General features: G+C 44.7%; 1 protein-coding gene across 1 annotated transcript in view; it reads left to right on the top strand.

The window, feature by feature from the left end:
- USP24 (ubiquitin specific peptidase 24) overlaps positions 1–17,300 on the top strand; it is a gene marked incomplete in the record, with an annotated part of 216,339 nt that overhangs the window by 46,226 nt on the left and 152,813 nt on the right. The window contains 1 exon segment of the mRNA XM_077450643.1: positions 14,044–14,209. Coding sequence (XP_077306769.1) covers positions 14,044–14,209 — 166 coding nt within the window.

Here is a 17,300-nt window from a genome sequence, read left to right as displayed (position 1 = left end):
GCAGAGTCCTGACCTCTACCCGATAGAACACCTTTGGGATGAATTAGATTTGGAATTTTGGTAATATAGTGCATTTCTACAGGTGCTATTGACATGACGTTTTCCCCACGTGTCGGTAACAACCCATGCAATCCATACATCAGTGGCGGCTGGTGCTCTTCTATGAAATGATCTTTAGTTCTTTCCATAGATTTTGGGTTCAAGTCAGGTGATTGGTTGGGCCATTCTAGCAGCTTTATTTTCTTTCTTTGAAACAAATTGAGAGTTTTGTTGGGTTTGTGTTTGGGGTCATTGTCTTTCTGAATTGTCCTCCCTCGTTTCATCTTCATCTTCCTGGTAGATGGCAGCAGATTTTTTTGTCAAGAATGTCTTGGTACATTTTTCCATTCATTCTTCCTTCAATGATAAGAAGTTTGCCAGTACCGTATGCTGAAAACCAGTCCCACCCCCACACCATGATGGTCCCACCTCCAAACCTCACTGTTGGTGTGGGGGTGTTTTTGTGGTGATGTGTCATTTGACCTCCAAATATGGAGTGTATTATGACATCCAAAGAGTTCAGTTTTGGTCTCCTCTGACCAGACTATATTCTCCCCGTATTTCACAGGCTTGTCCAAATGTTGTGCAGCAAACTTTAAATTAATTTCAACATACTTTTCCTTCAGCAATGGAGTCTTGCGTGGTGAGCGTGCATACAGGCCATGGCGGGTGAGTGAATTACTTATTGTGTACCTGCCAATTCCAGGTCTTCCTGAAGCTCTCCACAAGTGGTCCTTGGCTCTTGGACAACTCTTCTGATAATTCTTTTAACTCTTCTGTTAGACATTTTGTAAGAATCACCTGGTTGTGGCCAGTTTATGGCGAAATTATGTTTTTTCTACTTCTGGTTATGGCCCCAACAGTGCTCACTGGAACATTCAGAAGTTTAGAGATCCTCCTGTAACCAATACCATCAGTATGTTTTGCAGCAATAAGGTTGCGAAGGTCTTGAGAGAGCTCTTTGCTTTCACCCATCATGAGATGTTTCCTGTGTGACACCTTTTGTAATGAAAGGCTATCAGTTGAGACGGAACCAGATGATATTAATTTGCACTAACCAGGGGCAGGACTGCTTTCTAATTACTGATAGATTTCAGCTAGTATCTTGGCTCTCCATGATTTTCTTTTTTAAACAACATGGGACACTGGTAGACCCAAGGTCTTTAGACAGGAAGTGATCCCCTATATAACCCCTCCCATAGAGGAAGTACTTCCGTTTTTTCTTTTTTTTACCAGTGTCTACAAGGTGGATGGAACGGTTGTTTGAGTTCTCTGAAGTACAGGTCTCTAGTCCCACAAACGGTTCTTAAATGAATCGAGGGATTGACCGATCTGATCCATTTGACACAGGCTCTATATGCTTAGATAAATGGTACCCAGACCTCGCAAAGACGACTCAAGATCCTGAAAGGTTTTGCCTGTAATGCAGCCTCTGGGCACTGAACCCTGCGAAGTGGAATCCTGGACACTACAGCGCTAAGGCATTCCTGCAGGGTGCTGTACAGGTCTAAGGGAGTGGACCCTAAACATGAAAAGGGTACCCAGTCCTTGAAGGTCCTCAAGTGACAGGAACCGACCATGAAGGGTGAAGATTGGGCTCTTCATTTCTAAGCTGCCCTGCGCCTGGACGGGTAAGTGAAACCCCCTTTATTATTGTGGGGTGTCCCAGTGATTGTTACAATCAGTCAAGCTAGCTAGAGGCTGGACACCTGTGTGTGGTGACCAGATGGGGGAGTTTTTGGGCTAGCTATGGGTGTTGGTAAATTGTACCTTTTTTTGAATGTGTCTGGCTGTTTTTTTACTTGCATGATGGCACGTGATGTAGCGCCATTTCGCCTTGGTACATGTGCGTTCGCAAGAGTGCCACTGGGCTCAGCAGTTTGGCGGTCATGGTGCACGCGACTTCTCCGCACAGGTGCCGTAGCCTTTATCTGGGCGCACAAAGATTTGCGTCATGCACGAAGATTCATGTCCTATGCGAATACAGCCACAGAAAGGACCGTGGCATCTCAGGACCAGTGGTGTCTACCCTAGTAAATGCTAGAAAAGCTGTCACTAGAAAGCTCTATCATAAGGTCTGGAAGACTTTTATATTGCTTGATGTGAAGCCAAAAAATGGCATCCTCCTAAATACATGATTGGGAGAATTTCTCTCTTACAGTCAGCTGTGGAAATCAAATTAGCTTTGAGTACAATCGGAGGTCAAGTTTTGGCTCTATCAGTATTTCTCCAAAGGCCTTTAGCTTCCCATTCACTGGTGCGAACCTTTATGCAAGGGACAACTCGCTTCCCCCCCATTGGGTCACCTGTGTGTCCTTGGGACTTGAACATGGTGCTGTCTGTTACAGAAACAACCATTTGAGCCTATCAAGGCAATTCCATTAGACTTGCTGCCACTCAAGCTAGCCTTCCTGATGGCCATCACCTCAGGTAGAATGGTGTCGGAGTTGGTGGCCCTTTCATGCAGGGAACCATACTTGATCCTTCACCACAACAGGGTTGTGTTACGACCTGTTCCATTCTTTTTGCCAAAAGTGGTGTCGGCCTTTCATTTAAATCAGGATGTTATTTTGCGTTTTTTCTCTCAGCCTCGTTCGGGGGAAAAGAGAGACGACTGCATTCTTTGGAAGTTGTCCGGGCAGTCAAGGTTTATTTGTCTAGATCTGCGGAAATCTGAGGATCAGACTCCTTATTTGTTTTACCAAAAGGACCCAAAAAAAGGCACAGGCAGCTTCCAAAAGCTTCCCTTGCCAGTTGGGTCCACCAGTTGGGTCCACCAGTTGGGTCCACCAGTTGGGTCCACCAGTTGGGTCCACCAGTTGGGTCCACCAGTTGGGTCCACCAATTGGTCATTCAGGCCTATGGTCTGAAACATAAAGCTCCTCCATTTAGGGCGAGAACTCATTCTACCAGGGGTATAGGAACCTCCTGGGCTTTTCGCTATCTGTCGCTCAGATTTGTAAGGCTGCTACCCGGTCTTCAGTGAATACGTTCCCAAAATGTTATCAAGCGGATGTTCGAGCAGCTGAGGATTCGGCTTTCAGGTCTCAATGTACTGCGGCTGCCATATAAATTCTGATGGCTGTTTGGTGGGGTGTCTCCCTCTCCTCAAGGCTATTGCTCTGGGACATCCCAGCAGGTAATGAATATTAGCCTAACTCCTGTGTCCCATGATGTAGGAAAAAGAAAATAGGATTTTTTCATCATACTTACCTGTAAAATCCTTTTCTTTGAGTACATCATGGGACACAGAGGTCTCTCCCCTCTTTTTGAGGATTCGGCGCCTCCTGTGTGGGAGGGGTTATATAGGGGATCACTTCCTGTCTGAAGACCTTTGGTCTACCAGTGTCCATTCACCTGGAGATGAAGTATAACCCAGTAGGTAATGAATATTAGCCTAACTCTGTGTCCCATGATGTACTCAAAGAAAGGGACAGGTAGGCATGACCAAAAAATCTTTTTTTTTTTTTGCACCTCCCTTTCTTCATGTGTTCAATACTTTTTCCCTGCGTCATTCCATTTTATTACACAGAACTTCATTTCTGAACTTTATTTGTTTTGGTGTCTTTGTATGTATGGATTGCATGGGTTGTTACCGACATGTGGTGGAAATTCCATGTCAATAAGTACCTTTACCAATACATTTACCTAAAAAAAGGTGACGTGCAATACTTACCCGTTGTGTGTGTGTGTGTGTGTGTGTGTGTGTGTGTGTGTTTATATGTATAAATATTGTACAATCGCATCAGTCCCTGCCCTCAAGGAGCTTACAATCTAAGGTGTGTGTGTGTGTGTGTGTGTGTATATGTATATATATATATATATATATATATATATATATATATATATATATATATATATATATATATATATATATATATATATATATATATATATATATTATTTTTTTTTTTAAAGAAAGAGAGGGATATATATCCAATTAACCACCCAGCACATCCTTGGAGTGTGGGAGGAAACAGGAGTACCCGGAGGAAACCCACCCAGACACGTGGAGAACATGCAAACTCCAGGCAGGTCGTGTCGTGGTTGGGATTTAATCTGACAACACCAGTGCTGCCATGCAGAAGTGCTAACAACTTGGCCACTGTGCTGCCCTCTTATGGTTCCTTTTGCTTTCTGGATCGGTGACCCAAAACAAGTAAAGAAATGAGGGATTCCAGCACCAGTGTGCCCAATGCCGAGTCTGTCGTTTCAAAGGATTAAACGCAGACAGCTGGGCAGCTAACACTTTCCACTCACCATTATTGTAGACTTCCTGCTCGGGTCACTTGTTCTTTATTTTAAAGCTGGCACGTCATGTGTGGTCACATTTTATCTGCAGTTTGCCTTTCCTGGGTGTGATGGGCAGGGACGTGGTTAAGCTGCCAATTTAACCACTTGAAGACCAGACCTTTTTCTGACTCTTTGTTTACAAGTAAAAATCTGTACTAGAAAATTACTTAGAACCTCCAAAAAAAAAAATATATATATATATATACATATAATATATATATAAAGTGTGTGTGTATGTATGTGTGTATATATATGTGTGTGTGTATATATATATATATATATATATATATATATATATATATATATATATATATATATATATATATATATATATATATATATATAAAAATTATGTGTGTATATAATAGATATTAAAATAAAAAATATATATATTTATTTAGCAGAGACCCTAGAGAATAAAAGTGTGGGTAAACATCCCTTGTGACAGGTACTCTTTATGGAGAGATCCGGAGTTTATTAATGACCTCAGATGTCTCCATAAGGCCCCTTTCACGCTGCTCTGTAGCAAAATCGAAGTTTGGTTGCCTTCACCTATTTACAGGTTACTAGTTTAGAGTTCGAGGATGTCTTTTGCTAGAATTATTGCTCTCACTCTAATGCATGCGGCGATACCTCGTGTGATTTGAACATCTTTGACATAAGCGTACGCGACTTGTGTGATTTCGTTTTGGTGTGCGGGGACAGGGACGCTTTTTATTTATTTATTTTTTATTGTTTTTATTTAAATTTTATTTTTATATACACTTTTCGCTTTTAAATTTTAAATTTTTTTTTTTTTCCCCACTTTTATTCCTATTACAAAGAATGTAAACATCCCTTACAATAGGAATGATGTGTGACAGGTCCACTTTATGGGGAGATGTGGGGTCTATAAGACCCCCACATCTCTCCTCTCAGGCTGGAAAGATTGAGATGAAGAAAAATGAACGATCTTTCTTTCCAGCCGAGTTCTCAGCTTTGTTTGCTTCTGCCGGGCTTGACACCGTTGCGTCGCCGCCCGGGCCTTTCGAAGGTCATAGAGATGACTGGGGACCATTTGGTCACTAGAAATGTCTATGATCGGTGTCCGGCGGCGGATCCTTTCTCCGGCTCGCCCGGAGAAGAACCGGGGGGGTGGGGAGAGAGAGAGAGAACGTTCCGTCCTGCCACCTGTAATCCATGATTGTTCTTGCGGTGCACAGAATCACCGGCCATAAAAGATATCTGTATCTGCACCCATCATTCAGATGTCCCCACTCAGTCAAATGTCATAGGACGTCCCTGGGCTGGAAGTGGTTAAAGCGGAGCTCCACCCTAAATTGGAACTGCCGCTCAGCAGATTCCTCTTCCCCCCCCCCCCCTCCGGTGCCACAATTGCCACCTTTCAGAGGGGAGGGGGCTGCATAATACAGGTATATCTACACCCACTTCCGCACAGTTCCCAGAACACAACGGGGACCAGTGAAGATGGCGAGCATGCGCAGTAGAGAACCGGGCAGTGAAGCCGCAACACTTCACTTCCTGATTCCCTGACTGAGGATGGCAGCGGGGGCAGCCGAGAGACAAGCGATTGCTCGTCATCTGCTGCCGGAATCGCGGGCACCCGGGACAGCTGAGTGTCCATTTATTAAGTCAGCAGCTGCAATATTTGTAGCTGCTGGCTTTTAATACATTTTTTTTTTTTTTTTTTTTTTACGGTGAAACTCCGCTTTAACGTTAGAGCGAGAGCAATAATTCTAGCGCTAAACCTCTTCTGTAACTCTAAACTGGTAACCTGTAAACCTTTTTAAAGTGTCTGTGGAGATATTTAAGTAGCGTAGTCTGGTGCCTATTCCAGGAGCGTGCAAAATGTTTAAAGCGTGACATGTTGGGTATCTGTTTACTCGGCGTAATGTCATCCTTTTTATATTTACAATATTTTAAAAAATTTAAGCATCCCCCCCCCCCAAAAAAAAATATTGTGTATTCTTTAGGGTCTCTGCTAAAAAAAAAAAAAAAAAAGTTTGAGGGTTCTAAGGCCCCTTTCACACATGCGGATGGTATGTCCGTATTTCATCCATCCGTTTGCGGATGAAATACGGACATACATTCATCCCTATGGGATAGCGGGTGTCTGCGGATGAACATCCGCAGACACCCAGCTATTGTCCGATTCTGCAGACGGAGGAAAATCCTATTTTTCTATCCGTCTGCAGAGCGGATCGTCATCCGATCCCCATGATCCGCCCCGTGTGAAAGAGGCCTAAGTAATAGCAAAAAATACTTATTTTTACTTATAAACAAAAAGTGTCATAAAAGGCCTGGCCTTTAACCACTTCAGCCCCGGAAGGTTTTACCCCCTTCCTTGATCAGAGCACTTTTTACAATTTTTGCCACTGCGTCGCTTTAACTGGTAATTGCGCGGTCACGCAATGCTGTACCCCAACAAAATTAACGTCCTTTTTTTTTCCCACCACAAATAGAGCTTTCTTTTTGGTGGTATTTGATCACCTCTGCGTTTATTTATTTTTTATTTTTTGCGCTATAAACCAAAATATAGCGTCAATTTAGAAAAAAATAACAATGTTTTTTACTTTTTGCTATAATAAATATCCCCAGAAATGTATTTAAAAAAACTAATTTCTTCATCAGTTTAGACCGGTATGTATTCTTCTTCTACATATTTTTGGTAAATGGTGCAAAATTTCCCCTTACAGGGCGGGACTTTTATAGGCCTGAACTGTGACACATACAATCTTATAAAAAAAAGTATGAAGCATTTTTTATTTAACAATTATCAAAAAAAACAATTAAAGTTGTGTGCAAATCATCATGTATTTAACCACTTAAGGACCAGGCCTCTTTTTCAGACTTGGTGTTTTCATGTTTAAAACAGTTTTTTTTGCTAGAAAATTACTTAGAACCCCCAAACATTTTATATTGTTTTTTTTCTAACACCCTAGAGAATAAAATGGCGGTCATTGGAATACTTTTTTTCATACCGTATTTGCGCAGCGGTCTTAGAAGCGCACTTTTTTTGGAAAAAATTCACTTTTTTGAATAAAAAAATAAGACAACAGTAAAATTAGCCCAATTTTTTTTTATACTGTGAAAGATAATGGTATGCCGAGTAAATTGATACCCAACATGTCACGCTTCAAAATTGCGCCCGCTCGTGGAATGGCGTCAAACTTTTAGCCTCAAAAATCTCCATAAGCGACATTTAAAAAATTCTACAGGTTGCATTTTTTGCGTTACAGAGGAGGTCTATGGCTAGAATTATTGCTCTCGCTCTACCGATCGCGACGATACCTCACATATGTGGTTTGACCACCGTTTTCATATGCGGGCGCTACTCACGTATGCGCTCGCTTCTGTGCGCAAGCTCGTCGTAACGGGGTGTTTTTAAAAATTTTTTTTTTTTTTTTCTTATTTATTTTAATTTATTTTATTTATTTTTACACTTTTTAAAAAAAAAATATAAAATGGATCACTTTTATTCCTATTACAAGGAATGTAAACATCCCTTGTAATAGAAAAAAGCATGACAGGTCCTCTTAAATATGAGATCTGGGGGTCAAAAGGTCCTCAGATCTCATTTGGGCTAAAATGCAACAAAAAAAATCAAAAAAAAAAAAAAAAATCTGACATTTAAAAAAAAAAAAATAGCTTTAAGAGGTATGGGCGGAAGTGACGTTTTGACGTCGCTTCCGCCCTCCTATGGTATAGAGACGAGTGGGGGGCCATCTTAGCCTCACTTGTCTCTATGCCCAGCTGACTGAAGGACCCGATCGCCTCCGCTGCTACCGACGGCTCCGGTAAGCGGCGGAAGGTGCGAGAGGGCGGCGGGAGGGGGGGTGGCACCTCTCCCGCCGCCGATAGCGGTGATCTCGCGGCGAATCCGCCGCGGAAACCACCGTTATCGTACAGCCGACCGCCGGCTGAAGAGATGGATATCTCGGTTGTGGCAGCAGCTGCTGCCGTTACCGAGATATCCCTCTTCAAAAAATGGACGTACATCGTCGTGCGGCGGTCGGCAAGTGGTTAAAAATCGACTGTACAATTTGTGTGTGGCTTTCGGTACATTTTTAAATGGATGATGTTTTGCACACATTTTTAATAGTTTTTTGATAATTGTTAAATAAAAATGCTTCATATTTTTTTTTGCTATGCATACTAGCTCATTATGCCTTTGCCTTGCAGGTTGCTCCCCCCCCCCCCCCCCCCATGGGTTTACAACAACTTCAATGGCGAGATGCGCCCGGTGTTGAGTTTTTGCTTTCGGCTTCTCTTCCTCTTCTCATTAGTGACACGTCTTTCTCCGAATTGCACATTAGCATGCAGGCGGCTCGCCGGACTTCCTGGATGAGAAGCTCGCTCTCTGTCTCTCGGAAAAGCAGAAACACACAGCCGCTTTATTGCGAGGACTGAAAGACGCGAACGCCGTGTGCGGGGGTTTTTTTTTTTTTTTTTGTATGATTTCTCACACCGTCCCTCCCAGCTGGAGCCGCGCTTAACCAAGGCGAGCCCAGGAATCCATCAATAGAATATCTGTGTAAATTAGAGGAGGAATAATGCGTGCGACCGTCCAGCGGCTCCGGGAACATCGCGGAGGAGCCGGATGTCTTCTGCGAACCCTCACACACACTGTTATGAATAATACATCTTTATCTCTCTGATACCGACGGGGGAAACAAATTACAACCAGTGCCATTCGGGTTTATAATGCGAAAAATGTAGCGGTTTTCTGTTATTTTCATTTCTTTTTTACGTTTTACAAAGAATCCCGGAATTTGTAATCTTCTTCTTCTCTCCCTGAACTCGTTACAATGTAGCTGTTCAACAGCTTCCAGAAAAGTGCTACTCCTGCCACCCGCTGGCTGCTGATGGTATATATGAAATATAAATTTGAAGTGTTTTTTTATAAAGTTTTTAATTACTGACGCCTTTTAATGCCGCGTACACACAAGCAGAGTTTTCGACAGCAAAGGTCAGACGGAACCAATCCGTCGGACAATTTAGATCGTGTGTGTGGGCTCCATCGGAGCTTTGCTGTCCAAAAATCTGACGGACTTTAGAAATAGAACATGTTTCAGATTTTTTTTCGCCGGACCCAGTTCCTATCGAGAAATCCGCTCGTCTGTGTGCTAGTCCAATGGACAAAAATCGACGCTAGGGTAGCTATTGGCTATGAACCTCCTTATTCTAGTCCGGTCGTACGTCATCGCGTTCGAATCCGTCGGACTTTGGTGTGATTGTGGGTGGCCAAGTCCGTTCATTTTGGAAAGTCTGTCGGAGCTCCGCCAAAAGTCAGTCGGAAAGACCGTCAGACCTAGTCCGTCAAAGTCCGGTCGTGTGTGTACGCGACATAAGAGTTCCCTTCACAAAGAAGGAGCCAAGCCCAACCTGAAAAACAACCCCCCACCCCATAATCCCCCCACCCTCCACCAAATCATTTGAACCAGTGCACAAAGCAAGGTCCATCAAGACATGGATGAGCGAGTTTGGGGTGGAGGAACTTGACCTGACCTCAACCCAATAGAAGACCTTTGGGATGAATTGGAGCGGAGACTGCGAGCCAGGCCTTCTCATCCAACATCAGTGCCTGACCTCACTAATGCGCTTCTGGAAGAATGGCCAAACATTCCCATAGACACACTCCTAAACCTTGTGGACGGCCTTCCTAGCTGTTATAGCTGTAAAGGATGGGCCAACTCAATATTGAACCCTACGGACTAAGACTGGGATGTCATTAAAGAGGAAGTAAACCCTGATGGGTTTACTTCCTCTTTCATTCCCTGCAAAGGCAAAGCATAATGGACTACTATGCGTCGCATCGCATAGTAGCCCATTATGTGTCACTTACCTGACACAGGAGCCAGCGAAGTCACCGCTGTCCCCTGTAGTCCGCCGCATCCATCTTCTCGGTGGGGTCTCGCAGCTCCGCCGCTGTCATTCGGCGAAGCTGCGGTGACGTCACTCCCGCGCATGCGCACGGGGAGCCGCCACGCGCGGCATCTTCGTCATTGATGATGCCGCGCTCAGTGCGCCTGCGCGCCGCTGTCTACGGCACATGTCTTCGGGCAAATATCTCCTAAACCGTATAGGTTTGGGAGATATTTCTTGAACCTACAGGTGAGCCTTAATCTAGGCTTACCTGTAGGTCAAAGTGGTTTGTAAGGGTTTACAACCACTTTAAAGTTCATGTGCGTGTAAAGACGTGTGTCCCAATACTTTTGACAATATAGTGTGTGCATTCAAAATGTACATTGCATTAATAGGCGTTCCCGGGCATTGTACAGTGTAATGTAGGGATCACATTGGGGTGGGACGTAGATCTGGAATCCCATGAATGAGCCCCCCCCCCCCCCCCCCCGGCACCCCTTATACTGGACGTGTCACTTTAAGCGGGTTTATTCTGGGACGCGTTGTCACAGTGACTGAGCTCCTCTCTACTGCCGGGAGCTTCGCTGACACATGAGATCTGTCACGGGTCCAGAATGAAGCCTGCCAGCCTCCCCGGCATGCCAAATCGGGACATGTACTCACACGCAGCGGGCGCTGTACCCGTCCTTCCTGTTTTATTTTTTTTTTTTTTTTTTTTACAAAACCTACAACACCTGATAGGAGACGTTCTAATAGAGCCCCCCCCCCCCCCCGTGTAGAAGCCCCTCGTCATTTTGTCAGTGTGCAGAAGTTGTCCAAAAATAATTCCACTGCAAATAACATCCACTACTTAAAGAGCAACTGCAGTCCGCTCACATAATAAAAACATCTTTGCCATTCTGAAGCTTCCCTCCAACCACTTTGCATATTATTTTATATATACTGTGATTCTGTACTTGCCTAATATGCTGCAGAAATCTCCCTCCACCGAGTCTGGCTGGAGCTGCTGCTTGTTCACTTCCTGGAAATACAGACACACAGAGGCACACCTCCAGCTCTGCAGCTCTCATTGGCTCTCTTATGATTCATCCCCCCTCCCTTTCTGGCAGACTCTCGGGAGAGCGAGCGAGAGCTGTGCATGGTGTCATTAGCCTAGGCCAGTGATGGTGAACCTTGGCACTCCAGATGTTTTGAAACTACAGTTCTCATGATGCTCAACTACAATTCAGAGTGTATGAGCATCATGGGAAATGTCATTCCAAAACATCTGGGGTGCCGAGGTTCACCATCACTGGCCTAGGCCAATGACCAGACAAGAAACGGGAAGTGGGCTGTATAAGGTATTTACAGGCAGAAAAAAAAGTTTTACTATCCAAAGGTTCATCCCTTTAAATTTGCCACCTATCGGGTGCACGCCCGCTGCGGGAACGGGTCCCGGGAACTCGATGTTCGCTGGCGGCCCGCAATTGCGGTGGGGAGAGGTAGAATGGAGAGATCTGCCTTGTGACCAGATGGAGATCTACGGCTCCCTGTCATCAGGAGCAGTGACCGCTGTTATGTCAGTGGAAGCCCATCCCCCCCCACAGTTAGAATCACTCCCTAGGACATAACACCTTGATCGCCCCCTAGTGGTTAACCCCCTTCCCTGACCGTTTCATTTACACAGTAATCAGTGCATTTTTATAGCACTGATCGCTGTATAAATGACTGGTCCCAAAATAGTGTCAAAAGTTTCAGATGTGTCCGCTGTAATGTCGGGGTCCCAATAAAAATCGCTGCCATTACTAATAAATAATAACTAGTAATAATGATATAATTATAAAAATATAATTTAAAAAAAATGCTATAAATCTATCCCCTATTTTGTAGACGCTATGCCTTTTGCGTAAACCAATCAATATACGCTTATTGCGACTATTTTATTTTTTTATGTATTTTTTTTTTTTTTAACCAAAAATATGTAGAAGAATACATATTGGCCTAAACTGAGGAAAATGTTTTAGATATTTTTGGGGGTCATTTATTATAACAAAAAGTAAAAAAATATTGCTTTTTTTTTTTTTCAAAATTGCTTTTTTTTTTTTTGTTTTTTTTTTAGCGCAAAAAATAAAAACCGCAGACGTGATCAAATACCACCAAAAGAAATCTCTTTTTGTGGGGGGGAAAAAAAAGGACATCAATTTTGTTTGGATACAACGTTGCACAACCCCGCAATTGTTGACTAAAGCGACGCAGTGTCGAATCGCTCTGGTCAGGAAGGGGGTAAAATCTTCCGGGGCTGAAGTGGTTAATTTACATTGTCCCTTCTATTTCTGTATGTGAATGATGGAACTGTAATTATTTTGATAAGGAAAAAACGACTTAGATTTATTTATTTTTTTTTATTTATTTTTTTATCTATATCCAGCTGTCACATGACCCAGCTCTCTTCCAGCCTGTTTGCAGGGAAACCAAAGCAGGAGGAGCTTCTGCTGCAGGTCACATGTTTTAATAATAAAAAATGCCTTTGGAATACAGAGTAAAAATAAATATCCATAAACTGTTATAAATTGTCATACAAATATAAATAAATAAATAAATAAATAAAAAATATATATATATATATATATATATATATATATATATATATATATATATATATATATATATATATATATATATATATATATATATATATATATATATATATATATATATATATATATATAATTTGAAATTACATTTTTATTATGTTTTGCCAATAACATGGTGTGGGCAGATTTCTGCCAGTCACAGGCTGTGTCCCTCCCCTCCAGCCTCTGTCCTGGAATAACAGGGAGGTGAAGACTCCATTAATCTACATGTAATATTTAACCCCCCCCCCCCCATTGTATTTACCTAGTTGATGGACATGGAGGAGGAGGAGGGAGCGTGGGCTGTCATTTACCACTGTGTATACGCCCACATGTGTGACTCTATAGTAGGGATTGACCAATATAATTTTTCCGGTGCCGATACAATATCGATATTTCGGCCACCTCTCAGGCCAACGGCCAATATTGTATTCTGTACATTTAAAAAATAAAAACAAAAAAAAAAAGTTTACACTTTTTTTATTATTATTATTACTGTTATTGCTGTCACAAGAAATGTAAACATCCCATGTGACAGTAATAGGCAGTGACAGGTCCTCTTTATGGAGGGATCGGGGGGATCTATAAGACCCCAAACTCCTCCCACTACACTTGAAAGCATTCAAAACGCCAAGATCTGCGTTTTTTGGATACTTTTAATTTTTTTTAAAACTGGCGCCTTTTAAGATGGCCGTATTCTGGAAGTGATGTCATGACATCGCTTCTGGGTTACCAGATCCCAAACCCAACTGAAGCATCGGCTTTGTTTTGGGTCTTCGCCCAGCCGGCGGACATGCTGGTTGTTTGGGCCTCACGGTGGGACGGGAGAGTCTGGGCGACCGGAGGGAGGGGTGGGGGATGGGTGCCCCCCCCTCCTGCTGCTTGTAAGAAGGACCAAGTGCCCGCTGAGCCGCATCGGCTGTTATCACAATAAAGCCATCTGTCCGGTATCGGGGTGATGCTTGACCCCGGTAAAACCCCTTGAAGCAATATAGGTAAGGGGGATGGGGGGGGGGGATACCAATGGAAAGACAAATGTAGTTGGAATAAACAACACCGTAAAATCGTATTGCTCACAAGCGTTCTAATAATGGAGAATGAGAGGGCAAACATTTTTTATTTATATTATTTTTTATTTTTTTTTGCTTTTGTAAATCCTTATCCTAGACAACTACAACTCCCATTATACAATTTTTTTAAATATATCTATTTTTCCCCCCCCCTCTAATTTCAGAAGAATGATGAGAATGGGAACTGTTCCGGAGAAAGCGTTGAGTTTCCCACCACCAACCTGTATGAACTGGAGAGCCGGGTTCTCACCGACCATTGGTCCATCCCCTATAAGAGGGAGGAGTCCCTGGGCAAGTGTTTAATAGCCTCCACCTACCTGGCAAAACTCGGTAAGTTGTCAATTGTTTCATTTCCTGGCCCAAAAAAAAAAAAAGTGCAACTAAAGGCGAAACCTTATTTTTAGTTGCAGAGAGGGATTAGAACCCCTGTCGGGTTTGTATTGCTGTCTGTGCCCCCACCCCCCCCCCCCCCCCCCGTTGGGGAGATTCCCCCTTCTCTGTGTGTCCTGGTGACCATTATCACCGAGTGTGAAAGAAAATCCTAAACGGGGGGGGGGGGGGAGAACGGGAAACAAAATATAATCAGATTAAACTTCGGGGGGGGGGGGGGGGTTGTAGTCTATTTGCACAATTTTACGTGTTTTTTTACAACCTTTTTAAAGCGTTTTTGAGCTTTGCCATTTTTTATTTGCCAATAGAGAAAAATAATAATTGGTTTCATCATTTGTTGCTGGGTTTTTCAGCTCTTTCATCCACGTTTATTTATCATTTACATTTTGTTAAAGGTTATGGTTAGGGGTTAACTTATTTTATTTACTTTTTACATATTTAGTTGGGTTAGGGGCTAGGATAAGGGTTGGGGGCTCAGGATTAGGGGTTTGGGTTAGGGGTCAGTACCAGGATTGGATGCTATTATGGTTAGGGGTAATTATTAGGGTTAGAGGTTAATAAGATTAGGGGGGTTAATATTAGTGTTAAAATTAGGGGATGATGATAGGGTTAGGAGTTGTTGGGGGGGGGGGGGGGGGGGGCGTAGGGTTAGGGTTCAATATTGGAGGTTGAGATTAGGGGTTAATATTAGGGTTAGGGGTAGGATTAGGGGTTAATATTGGGGTTAGGGGTAGGATTAGGGGTTAATATTAGGGTTGGGGGTTATTATTACAGCTAGGGGTTAGGATTGAGGGTCAATGTTGGGGTTGGGATTAGCAGATTATAGGGGTTATTAGGATTAGGGGGTTAATATTAGAGTTGGAGGTTTGGAATTGCAGGGGAGCCCAACCTTTTGAAGAGCGAGGGCCACTTGAGCGACTTGGTAACCGGTCGCGGGGCCACAATAAGTGGAGCGGTCAGATGACAGGTCTGTGTCCATTCTGTATATGCAGAGCAGACACAGCTCACTCTACTCTATGGGCCCTCCAATCCACCCAGACGCAGGGGGACGGTTTCCCTTCTGTTTTTTTTTAAGCGGTTTAGATTAGGGATGCACCGAATGGGTTTTTTGGTGCCGAAACCGATACCGAAAATGAAAAATACACTAGGCCGAAAACCGAAACCGATACCGAAACAGCACCGATACCGAAAATGACTGTTTTAAAAAAATATTTTTATACAGGAGGTGGTCAGAGACTGGGGATATGGTTCAGGAGGTGGCCAGAGACTGGGGACATGGTTCAGGAGGTGGCCAGAGACTGGGGACATGGTTCAGGAGGTGGCCAGAGACTGGCGACATGGTTCAGGAGGTGGCCAGAGACTGGCGACATGGTTCAGGAGGTGGCCAGAGACTGGCGACATGGTTCAGGAGGTGGCCAGAGACTGGCGACATGGTTCAGGAGGTGGCCAGAGACTGGCGACATGGTTCAGGAGGTGGCCAGAGACTGGCGACATGGTTCAGGAGGTGGCCAGAGACTGGCGACATGGTTCAGGAGGTGGCCAGAGACTGGCGACATGGTTCAGGAGGTGGCCAGAGACTGGCGACATGGTTCAGGAGGTGGCCAGAGACTGGCGACATGGTTCAGGAGGTGGCCAGAGACTGGCGACATGGTTCAGGAGGTGGCCAGAGACTGGCGACATGGTTCAGGAGGTGGCCAGAGACTGGCGACATGGTTCAGGAGGTGGCCAGAGACTGGCGACATGGTTCAGGAGGTGGCCAGAGACTGGCGACATGGTTCAGGAGGTGGCCAGAGACTGGCGACATGGTTCAGGAGGTGGCCAGAGACTGGCGACATGGTTCAGGAGGTGGCCAGAGACTGGCGACATGGTTCAGGAGGTGGCCAGAGACTGGCGACATGGTTCAGGAGGTGGCCAGAGACTGGCGACATGGTTCAGGAGGTGGCCAGAGACTGGCGACATGGTTCAGGAGGTGGCCAGAGACTGGCGACATGGTTCAGGAGGTGGCCAGAGACTGGCGACATGATAAAAGTGATAAGTGTGGTGTCCCCTCGTGCAGCCAGTAGAGTTTGTGTCCCCTCGTGCAGCCAGTAGAGTTTGTGTCCCCTCGTGCAGCCAGTAGAGTTTGTGTCCCCTCGTGCAGCCAGTGTTTGTGTCCCCTCGTGCAGCCAGTGTTGTCCCCTGTGTAGTCAGTGATGCAGAAAGAGAGGAGAGAGACTGGATCAATAGAGCGCCGGGAACATCACAGCTTTAATTTCAATAGCTGTGTGTTCCCCCGTCGCGCGCCGCCGCATATAGCCCCTCCCCCTTGTCCGGGGAACTGTGATAGACAGATCCCCCGTCCAATCTGGACGGGTGATCTGTCTATCAGTTCCCCGAACGAGGGGGAGTGGCTGTAGGCGACGGCGCACGACGGGGGAACACACAGCTATTGAAATTAAAGCTGTGATGTTCCCGGCGCTCTATTGATCCAGACGGCGGAGGCGGCTTTCCTGCGCTATACACCTCCCGTGATGGGCGGCACCAGGGGCGGGGGCGGAGCTCCGCCCCGGCCCCGCCCCATTTTCGGCTCAATTATCGGCCGTTTTTTCCTTTCGGCAAATTGCCGAAAGGGCCATTTTCGGCCGATATGTTTCGGCGGCCGAAATTTCGGTGCATCCCTAGTTTAGATTGGATATAGGATGGTGTAAAAGGACACAAATCCATCTATATCTGCCGCTCTATAGAGGTGAATGGAGGATCCGATTGGGTCGGCCCGAAAATCGGGCAGGCAGAACCGATCGTGTGTAGGGGGCCTAAGGCTGCTTTCACACTGATGCACTGCGGGTTACCTTCACCTCAACTGACCTTTAATCTTCACTTCTTCCTCAGGATTTCTGCAGGTATCACTGGTTGCTGATGTCCCCCAGGCGGTTAGGGCTAATGGCTGCTGCTGTCCCTAGGGCAGGTATGACTGGCAGCTGCCGCTGGCTGTCCTCCAGGACTGGTACTGCTGGCGGTGTCTGCTAGCTGGTACTGCTGCGGGTCCTGCTGG

This window comes from Lithobates pipiens, unplaced genomic scaffold (assembly GCF_037356315.1).
Source record: "Lithobates pipiens isolate NorthernLeopardFrog02 unplaced genomic scaffold, aLitPip1_a1.2 Scaffold_23, whole genome shotgun sequence".
NCBI lineage: Eukaryota > Metazoa > Chordata > Amphibia > Anura > Ranidae > Lithobates > Lithobates pipiens.
The sequence above is the reverse complement of the archived record's forward strand: the minus strand, read 5'-3'. Positions and strand labels throughout refer to the sequence as shown.